The sequence below is a fragment of the Echinops telfairi genome, unplaced genomic scaffold (genome assembly GCF_000313985.2).
Source record: "Echinops telfairi isolate 266 unplaced genomic scaffold, ASM31398v2 ScPeMD7_7469;HRSCAF=8507_0, whole genome shotgun sequence".
Taxonomy (NCBI): Eukaryota; Metazoa; Chordata; class Mammalia; order Afrosoricida; family Tenrecidae; genus Echinops; species Echinops telfairi.
The window spans coordinates 95,036,104-95,046,652 of NW_022111372.1; the positions used below are offsets into that span (position 1 = coordinate 95,036,104).

General features: G+C 43.9%; 1 protein-coding gene across 1 annotated transcript in view; it reads right to left on the reverse strand.

The window, feature by feature from the left end:
- Positions 1-10,549, reverse strand: part of LOC123521047 (protocadherin alpha-C2) — a 75,425-nt gene that overhangs the window by 57,591 nt on the left and 7,285 nt on the right. The window contains exon 2 of the mRNA XM_045284737.1: positions 8,104-10,545. Coding sequence (XP_045140672.1) covers positions 8,104-10,545 — 2,442 coding nt within the window. The remainder of the gene's footprint in view (positions 1-8,103; positions 10,546-10,549) is intronic.

Genomic DNA, 10,549 nt, shown 5'->3' on the forward strand with positions numbered 1-10,549 from the left:
GGATGGTGTAAGATATGACAAAATAATAATAATTTATACATTATCAAGGGTTCAAGGGGGAGAGGAAGTGGGGAGGGAGGAGAAAAAATGAGGAGCTGATACCAAGGGCTCAAGTAGAAAGCAAATGTTTTGAGAATGATGATGGCAACATATGTACAAATGTGTTTGACACAAATAGATGGATGAATGGTTTGTGATAAGAGTTATACGGGCCCCCAATAAAATGATTTTTTTTTAAAGATGTGGATGTTTTAAAAATTTCACAGAAAAACTCCATTATCTTTCATTTGCATTTTATCATAAACTTTTTGAAGGCCCCTTGTTTGCTCAATATAAAGTGTCACAGAACTATGTGAATACTGAATGCAAGACTCTCATTTTCTACCACCGGCATTAGTGGGAACAAAAGAAAAATATTTGTAAATCATTTTGAAAATATACTGAAACCCTTTTTTAAAATTTGCATCATCGCCAGTTCTCTCCGTACCCTCAGCAGTACTAATGTCAGCTTGTCAGCTGTAGAAACCTCCTTCCAGAAAAACTTTGACATCTGTTGAGTAAATGTTGCCAATTTTTCTAAGATTGGATAACATTCATGATGAAAATTGCTGCAACTTGATATTTGAAATGAAATGAAATCACCAACCTCATTTTGCTGAAGCACAGTGCTAGCAAGACTGACCAGGAAACTGAGTTCATTGAATAATCTCACTTCCTCAGTGATCACATTTATTTGTCGTGTTGCTATTTTCTACAAGAGCCTATCATCAACGTGATGTTTCTCAGACTCATTGCTCAAAATCATGCGAAGTCATATGGTAGTAAGGTCAAGCTGGTTAAAGGCAAGGAAGAAAGTATTATAGTGTAACTACTCAATTCTAGGCAATGGGTTAATATTTTTCATATATTACAGTTACCCTATCATTTCCTTTCTTGTCCAGCCATAAAGTCTATGTAAGCAAGGATTACATCTGTACTGTTCACATTTGTATTTCAGAGACTAGCAGAATTCTGGCATTTCATAGGTATTTAAATGCTTTTGAATCAATGAGCTAACATGCAACATCAAAGCTACTATAGTTAAATTACAAAATGATAACCTGGACTTGATTAAACTTTCAAAAATCCACGTTGAAAGGTCATTTGACTACCTAAATTCCTGACATAATGAGACATATGCTAAGGCCTTGTACTAAAGATGAGGCTCTTTAGTTCTCTAGGACTGGAATGGTGTACTCCAAGGCTAAACTTTGTCTCATTGTAAAAAATACATTACCTTTTATTTCAAAGGTTAGACCTTTAGAAGAAGAATAGCCACAAACCGTGGAGTTAGAAAAGCGAAATTAGGTGACCTATATAAGAATTTTGGTAATCATTTGGTAATCAAGAACAAGAACCCATCTGACTTCCTATGAAAAATATAGCAAAGATTCAATTTTTCCCATAGTAGTGTTATTTAGTATTTATACCACAGATTATTTGACATATGGATCAATTAATCACCTCTGGTAAGACTCCATAGAAGAATCTTGATCAAAAAGGGGGAAATGCAGAGCAGAATTTCAAATTCTCATGAACTAAGACTTCTTGGCACCATGGAAGTTGGGTGAACCCTTGAAAATATTGCCATGAGATAATCTTTAAACCTTGAGGCAGAAATATTCCCTGAAATCTTCTTACAGTCAAATAATAGTTTAGTTTAACTATTGAGTATTAAGCCTTTTAAAGAACTATCTACAGGGGATCAAACTGACAATTTCAACTCTAAAGATTACATAGGAAACTTTGGGGGCAGTAAATTGATTTTAAAAGGAGAGGAGAAACTTAGAAAAGGAGAGGGACAAAGGTTACACAACTGGGAAGATCCAATCAATGTCACTAAAGGATATATATGCAAACTGTTGAATTCATATATATTTTGTTGTGTATATGCTCAACCAAACCAGAAAATAAATAAAATTATTTTTAAATAGCCTCTGACATTCATAAACTCCCACAGTTACTCGATGGAACAATAAAATACCTTATGTTGGATATTCCCATTAAAGACATAAATAAATGGCATTGAGACATGAGACTGTGGTAGCACCACTTTTTCCTTAATAATAGAACTTTCAAAGCTGTAGCCACTGTAGATTTTCCACATCAATATTGTGTGAAGATGGACACAAATTCTTCTACTAGCCCCCCAGACCCCCATTTCAGGGGTACATACCTTATCTAATCTCCAAGACTATGAATATGATGGATTTTTATCCTCATAAGTAGATTTTTTTATATGGCACAAAGAGAGATTATTCAGGTGGGACTGACCTAGTAACATGAGTCATTTAACTTTAGAGGGGCCAGGGGCCAGAGAGAGGTGTGGTAGAGATGCAAAGTGTGACAGGCACCCATGTAAGAGAAGGTGATTGCTAGCTCTGAAGATGGTGGGGCACAGGCAAGGACTTGAAACAACCTCTGAGAGCTGAGAATGCTCCCCCACGGAGAGCCAGTAAGAAAATGGGGACCTCAGTCTCACGCCTTCAAGGAACTGAATTCTACCAACAACTTGAATGAGCTTGGAAACAGTTCTTTTCCCAGATCCTCCAAAAGCGAACTCAGTCTGGACAACATTGATTTCAGTCTTGGACGGAGAACCCAGCCACGTGGAGCAGGGCTTTGAGCTACAACATGGGTAGTGTGTTTACCCATTAATTTCAGATAATTTGTTATACAGTAACATAAAATGAACATAGACCATGTTGGCATTTAAGAAATGAAAGAATCTACCATTTAAAATCATCACTGTTCTGTTACATATTAGTCTTTGGTTAGCCAAGCAAAGAGATTTATAAATATGATGATTCTAGTTGGAATGCTTTCCTCAAAAACAGCCATTTACAATCTTAATCCATGGAATAGGAAAGTAAAATGAACAGCTCTAAAAAATACCTAATGGGTTTCCAGCACAACAGAAAATGCAACGGCTGCTTAATGCTGGACGCGCAGCCTGCTGACACAGCAATTACTCTCTCACACACAATCTCACTTCCCTGGAGCCCGGAGTCCTGACCCTGCAGAGGTAGAAAGGAACGGATGTTGCTTATAGGCCACGGAACTAGCATTTCCTTCCCCTTTGCAATGTCTGAGCTTTCTTTGCATTTTTTCAAATTCAAATCCTTGAAAGGCAAAGCACGCATAATTTTTACACTAGGTACATTGAAAATACTACTGAGGAATCCTATTAACTTTTGCTTTTTTTAAAATAGTGGTTATTATTTTTTATATACACAATCTTTTCATATGCATGTGAAACCCAGCAAAATTCACTTTCAAAAACACCTGTAAAGCCCCATCAAATTGGGTTAAATCAGTGGGTGTGGTGACTCCAATTCTCCAAATTTTCAAACTGGCATAATTTTGACCCCACATGGAGAGCAGAAATTGGTAGACAACCAAGGCAAGAACTGGCTCTGCTACTCTGTCAAACAGACAGCATGCCAATAGACAATTTATATCATGGCAGGCCGTGCCCCTGCAGAGTATTCTGAGTCAGACCAGATGCCCATGTGGTGGCTCACCCCTGGGTCAGACGAAAGGGTAAGCCAATGACATCCCAGCTACAGTAAGTAGATTTCTCCACTGTCAGAATGTGTGCAAGATAAAGAGACAAAGTGGAACGCAGCCATAATTCCATCTGGCTGAGAAGGTCTATAGAAAAGGGGGAGGAAGGAGGTAGTTTAGAGAAATGATTATATTATACATGAACATTTTCTCAGAACAGTCCCATAACCAAATGTAAATTGCAAAACAAAACAGCCCAACCACTCAAAAAGGAACCTCAGAGGAGGAAGCACAGAAAAGAGAGTGCATAGATATGATTTGTTCTGCCTTATTTTTGTCAGATATTGTATATCTGACCATTATACAATTTTTATAGATTCATCTTCATACCATTTACTTGGAACGTAAACTGGTCCCAAGACAGACTCACTAGATAAAAAAGACAGTCCTCAGGGAAATTAATTACGTACCGTGGAAAGAAGGGTGAACTTTCTCAGGTCACTACCACTGCAAGTATCTCTGCTACCCTTTTATACAGTCTACCTGCCTGCCAGCTGGTCCCCAAGGCAGCTAGACAAACCTGCTCATTATTAGCAGAGTCACTCATCAGCAATCACAGTACCCAAACCACAAATGCACAGAATCCACCGTGAGATTGAGTACCTTTTCAAGGAGAATGGACGGCCAACCACATTCACTGTTAGGTTTTTATAAATCTCCAAAGAGAAATTCTGTCCCATAGCTAGTTACTGCAAAAAATCTCATTGCACAAGTGGCTCATGAAATAAGTTCACGGCAGGTAAAATCCACAAAAAGATTAGAGCCTGGTGTTAACTGCTGGTGTTTAATAAGCAAGAAGAGAGAAATCCATGACAGAACAGCGATAAAAGCCCTTAATGGGCTTTTCCAATAGTAAAGCAAACAAATTCAGAAAATAGATTCGCCTGGAAGTAACATTTTTATTCACCGAAGGTATCACTCCGTTGATACCTTCTGTTATGCAAAACCAACCAAACTCACTCATGTCAATTTGATTCAAGAGGGCTTTCGGAGGACAGTGTAGTGCTGCTCCATAGGATTCCCACGGCTGTGAATCTTCACAGAGCAGGTTGCAACATCTCTCTCCCTTGGGCAACTGCTGACCATTCGGTTAGCACCAAGCATTTGACCGTGGTGCTACCAGGGCTCCTTCTTCTATGCAAAAGCAGGTACTTTACATGACTAGGTGAACTAGTGGTAGCCTACATGCCTGAGTATCATGTACCAAAAAAAAAAAAGTATAAATGTTGGAATTTCTGCCTCCTAAGGAGCCCTGGAGGAGCCCTGGTGGCATAGTGGTGATGCATTCGGCTGTAAGGCCAGCAGTTGGAAACTACTAGTTGCTCTTTGGGGAAAGGATGGGCCTTTCTCCCAGAGAGTTACAGTTTCTGAAACCCACAGGGGCAGTTCTTTCTGCCCTAGAGGGTCACTATGGGTTAGAATTGACGTGATGGTGGTGAGTGGTTGAGTCGAAGGAGCCTGGTGGTGTTGTCAGGTGTGCACTGCTAACCGCAAGGTCAGTGGTTTAACCCCACCAGCTCCTTCTCAGGAAAGATGAGAGCTGCCTGCTCTCCTAAGGATTTTCATGTTTGGGAAACGCTATCCAGGTTACGCTCTTCTCAAAAGCACAATCTTTGGAAGCAGACAGATATGCTCTAAAATTATCACTGGCAGTGTGATCATGAATGTTACCTGACCTCTCTGATCTTGTTTCCTCGTATGCAAGATGCCAGTCAATATTCAATGGAAAACTTACATATAATGTGATCAGAAAATATTACAAAGCAGACTATCTTGTACATAGAGAAGGGCCAATGGATACAAATTCTCTTACTCTTTCGTTCTAATCCAATCCACCTTACAAATGTGGGCACACGGCATTGACTGCACCCTGGGCCTCTCCTACTCTTTTTAGTGAACAGGCAAGACAAAGAGAAAGCTCAGCATGGGGACTGGCTTTCAGAGCTGAGAGATTTCAGTGCCTACTTCACCACGCTATGACAGTGTGAGTCATCGTTCTTCCTATAATTGCAATCATTTCAGAAGCGGAAGATCTTGGGGCTTTTCACTGAATTTTCAAGTGTCTGGCAGAAATCTGCCTTTATTAAAACCATGTGTGCTCTCCTGGCAACGACCCATAAGAGCATGCACTTCCTGACATAACTCTTATCCTAGAGCAAAGGTTTGTGTACCACAGCACATGTTAACATATGGGTCAGTAAAAGATAGGAATAGTTCATGTTTCAAACTGCCCCAAGCTTTGAGCCAAAAGGAGGGCAAGAGTGCAAAAGTGTCTTTCCTCTGGGCTTAGCACTCACAACGGATGACAGAGCTGAGCCTTGCCTAAGCCTCGCAACCATGTGCAACCCACCCCAGTCCCAAAAGGCTTCTCAGGAATTTATTAAGCAAATGTCTACAGCATCCATATTTAAATCTAAGCCTTTTTATATGCTTCCAGATGCTACAGAACTAGAGATTTCTGAAAATGCTTTGATTTTCCACCCCCCTGGTTTTCTTGATCTGCAGTCTGTCTCTTGGGGATGGATGCTCAGCACTGACTAGCATCAGGCTCCTCTGACATCTACCTGCATGTACATGGGAGAGTCTCATCTCACCACCTCCACTTTACATGAGTTCTCCAGTTTAAAAGAGAACTTGGACTAGACCAGAGGATGTGCACTGGTACAGATAGGAACTGGAAACACAGGAAATCCAGGACAGATGAACCCCTCAGGACCAGTGGTGAGAGTGGCGATACTGGGAGGGTAGGGGGAGGGTGGGGTACAAAGGGGGAACCGATCACAAGGATCTACATATAACCCCTTCCTTGGGGGTGGACAACAGAAAAGTGGGTGAAGGGAGAAATTGGACAGTGTAAGACATGACAAAACAATAATAATTTATAAATTATCAAGAGTTTGTGAGGAAAAGGGGTGGGGAGGGAGAGGAAAAATGGGGAGCTAATACAAAGGGCTCAAGTAGAAAGAAAATGGCTTGAGAATTATGATGGTAACAAATGTACAAATGTGCTTGACACAATGGATAGATGGATGGATTGTGATAAGAGTTGTACAAGCCCCCAATAAAAAGATTATTAAAAAATGTTTTTTTAAAAAGAGAGAACTTGGGACATTTGAAATACAGGTATTAAAGATACTGTAAAAATTATATCCAAAAAAAACATAGGAGGGACAAAAATGTTAACTCCTTCTGTAGTAACTCTGAAAATCTTGGTACAAAATAGTGGCTTCGTGTCTATCAGATTCATCACCCTTACGGGGAAAAGATTTGACTTAAGAAATCCAAGTTCAAAGTAGCACAAACATATCTCTATTATTTCAAGCAGACATATAGAGATTAGCATCACACACAGAGGTACACATAAGCACACACATGCACACACACACACATCCATGCACTTTATAATAGTTTTCATGATTTCATCATAATACTGAGCAAGCTGGCCTCATGTCTACCTACAATTCAAAACTAGTGCATGTATTAACATCTGTCTGCATGTACAGGAAGCCTTTTGTGGCCATTGCAAATCCAATTTTAGATTTAGAAAAGGAAAATGCTTTGGAAGTATGGGCATTTTACTTAAAGATAAGAGAGACTTGTGGAGGCCACTTCACATTCATAAAAATCATAGGAACGGCCGGCAAAAAAAGATCAAGGATTTCAGACTGTATTTAAACTGAATGGAAAGAACTCTTCTCAGAGAGAATCGAGTCTGTCAATCAAAAGTGCCTTGTGGAGAAGTCCTTTTGTCTCATCTTCCTCCCCAGCTTGTTCTGGCCTTCGCCATCCTCTGCATCCCCACTGCATTCATTCTAATGTCTCAGGCTCCACAAGACAAGCGGATACTTCACCTCTCTGCTTTGCTGTCATTTTCTCCAATAGGAGCCTCCTCGTACAGTCACTACATTATACAGTCAAACACTGTCTGTGGGCGGAGGCCCACGTTCTCTGACTTTACTCCCTCGGACACAAATTCCCAATGATCCTATCACATCACTTCAGTACAGTTATGGGCAATATTAACTGGATACTTTTCAGTGTAGATGATTCAATGTATCCAAAGATGGACATCCTATAGAGTCCTTGCAGGTCTCAGAACTTTAAAAACAAAAAAACACTCCTTCAGAATTTCTAGACAAACTTTTCCTGTGGATGATACAGCAGCAGCAGCAGCTATTTCTCCTTGAATATAATGCTGTTACTCTGTAAAGCACATAAAGATATAAAGAGACCCTTGTTCTCGGGCTGGTTTTATTCCTCTACAAATATTTAAAACTAGTCCTAATTTCTCAAAGGATTTTATAGACAGCCCTCATACATGTGGGGGGAAGGGTGGACAGTAAGACAATTCTCTAGTGTCGCCATTCTAGAAAGGAAACATCATGCCAGATAACCCCCGTCATTGTCAACTCAGTAAAGATGATCTCCCTGATATTGGGGGGTATATAAAAATGCATGAGTTTGTGGAAGACGCAATCACTCTCTTCGCAGCCTCACCTCATTCTGTGAAGCAGCCTCATTTTTGAGAATGATCAGGTTCCCGGCACTCTGCCCACTCTGGCCTGTGAGGTGCCTGCTGTCAGTCACTGCTGTCCCAGACCCTGGTCCTGTCTGGGCCCCTGTGTTGTAAAACATGAAAGTGTCACTCCCTGAGCCTGCTGTCAGACAGGCCTTGTAGCAGTAGGTCTTGGTGAGGGAGCCATTCCCTCGCACTTCAATGAAGTGTGGTTGCACTTTGAGGCCTTGTGGTATCCTGGCATCGATATTGTTGTTGGCCTGTTTGTACAGCTCTGTGGGACACCGCTCCCTCACTCCACAGAAGCCTCCACAACATGCAGTGCCATATGCAGTGTAGCGGTAGCACTTGATGATGCTCAAAGCAATGATTGTCAAAAGAAATATAAAAGACACTGTGCTTAATGCAATTATAAGATAAAGTGTAAGTTCAGAGTATGTCCGAGGGCTCTTAACGTGTCTCTGGGTGTCAGGGAGGATCCTGGCAACCCTGTCCACCACAGCTACCGTAATGGCCACAGACGCTGACAGGGATGGCTCTCCATTGTCTCGTACCACCACAGTCAGGTTGTAAGCGGCACCACTCTCATCTCCTATCTTCCTGGTAGTCCTTATTTCTCCTGTGTGCTGTTCTACTTTAAAGAGGTCCAAGTCAGATGTCTGGGCCAGATGGTAAAAGAGCCAAGCATTTTGCCCAGAATCTGAGTCCATGGCTATGACTTTGGTGACCAGATAGCCAGCAGGGGCAGTCCGAGGCACCATCTCAATGGCTGCTGATGAATTGGTTGAGGTAGGGTACAGAATGTTAGGGGCGTGGTCATTCATGTCCACCACATAAACATTGACAGTCATAGTGCTACTCAGTGGTGGGCTCCCCTTGTCCTGGGCCTCCACAGTCACATAGAACTCCCGGAACTTCTCATAGTCAAAGGAGTTGACAGCATAAAGGCTGCCACTGGCACTGTTAATGGAGACATAGGAGGTGACTGGCAGCCCTTGAATCTCCCTCTCCAAAAGGGAATAGGTCACCTCCGCGTTCTTTTTTTCATCTGGGTCTTCAGCTTGCACCGTGCAGAGCAACACCCCTGGCAAGTTGTTCTCCTGGACATAGACCGAGTAGGAGTCCTTCAGGAAGCTTGGTGGATTGTCATTGATGTCAGAGATCTCAACATGCAGTGTCCGTTGGGATGTGAGTTGTGGTATGCCCCCATCGGTGGCTGTCACTGTGATGTTGTAGGCAGGCACCCGTTCTCGGTCCAATGGGCCACTCACAACCAGTGTGTAGGAACTCCCAAAGCCATTCAGTCGGAAAGGCAGGGTGGCCTCCAAGCTCAAGCTGACTTTCTTGTTAGGGCCCGAGTCTTGATCGTTGATGCTGAGAAAGGCCACAACAGTGTTGGGAGCAGCATCCTCAGGCACTGGACTATACAGGTCCCTGAGCATCACCTCTGGTGCATTGTCATTCACGTCCATGATGTCCACCAGTACCTTGCAGTGGCCTGCCATGGGCACTGGACCCCGGTCAGTAGCCTGCACATAGATCTGGTAGGACGAGGCCTCCTCATAATCCAAAGCTCCACTCACACGCACTTCCCCGGTGCTGGCGTCGATGCTGAAGAGCTGCCTCTCCCGGTCCGATGTGTAGCCACTCAAAGAGTACCTGAGCTGGCCATTGGAGCCCTCATCCGGATCTGAGGCATTCAGCTTCACCACCAGGGTACCCGGGGGTGCGTCCTCCCGCAGCTGGACCCGGTAAGTGGACTGGTCAAAAGCGGGAGAGTTGTCGTTCGTGTCCAGGACCCTCACAGAGATCTGCGCCGTGCCCGAGCGGGCTGGACTGCCCCCGTCCACTGCTGTGAGAACCAGGTGGTGCAAGGCCGTCTGCTCGCGATCTAGTCCCTTGCGCAGCACCAGCTCCAGGACCTTGCTGTTCTCCTGCAGGGGCTTAAGGTCCAACTCGAAGTGCTCGCTGGGGCTGAGCTCGTACGTCTGCACGGAGTTGACGCCCACGTCCGGGTCCTGCGCGCTCTCTATGTGAAAGCGCGCTCCGGGAGCCACGGACTCGCTTACCTGCAGCTGGTAGTCAGGCCGTGGGAAGCGCGGCGAGTTGTCGTTGATGTCCAATACCTCCACCTCCACGGATTTCACCGCCACGGGGCTGTGCGCCAACACTTCCAGGCTGAGCAGGCAGCGAGGCCGCTGCTCACACAGGACCTCCCGGTCCATGCGCTCGTTGACGAAGAGCGCCCCGCTGGTCAGGTCCAGCTCCAGGTACCGTGGGCTGGGCGCGCCCAGATGGCTGATGCGCAGGCAGCCGGGCCCCAGGCGCCGCAGCTCCAGCCCCAGGGCGTTCGCCACGTTGCCCACCAGGGCACCCGGAGCCTGCTCCTCGGGTACCGAGTAGCGCAGCTGGGAGGCCGCGAGCTCC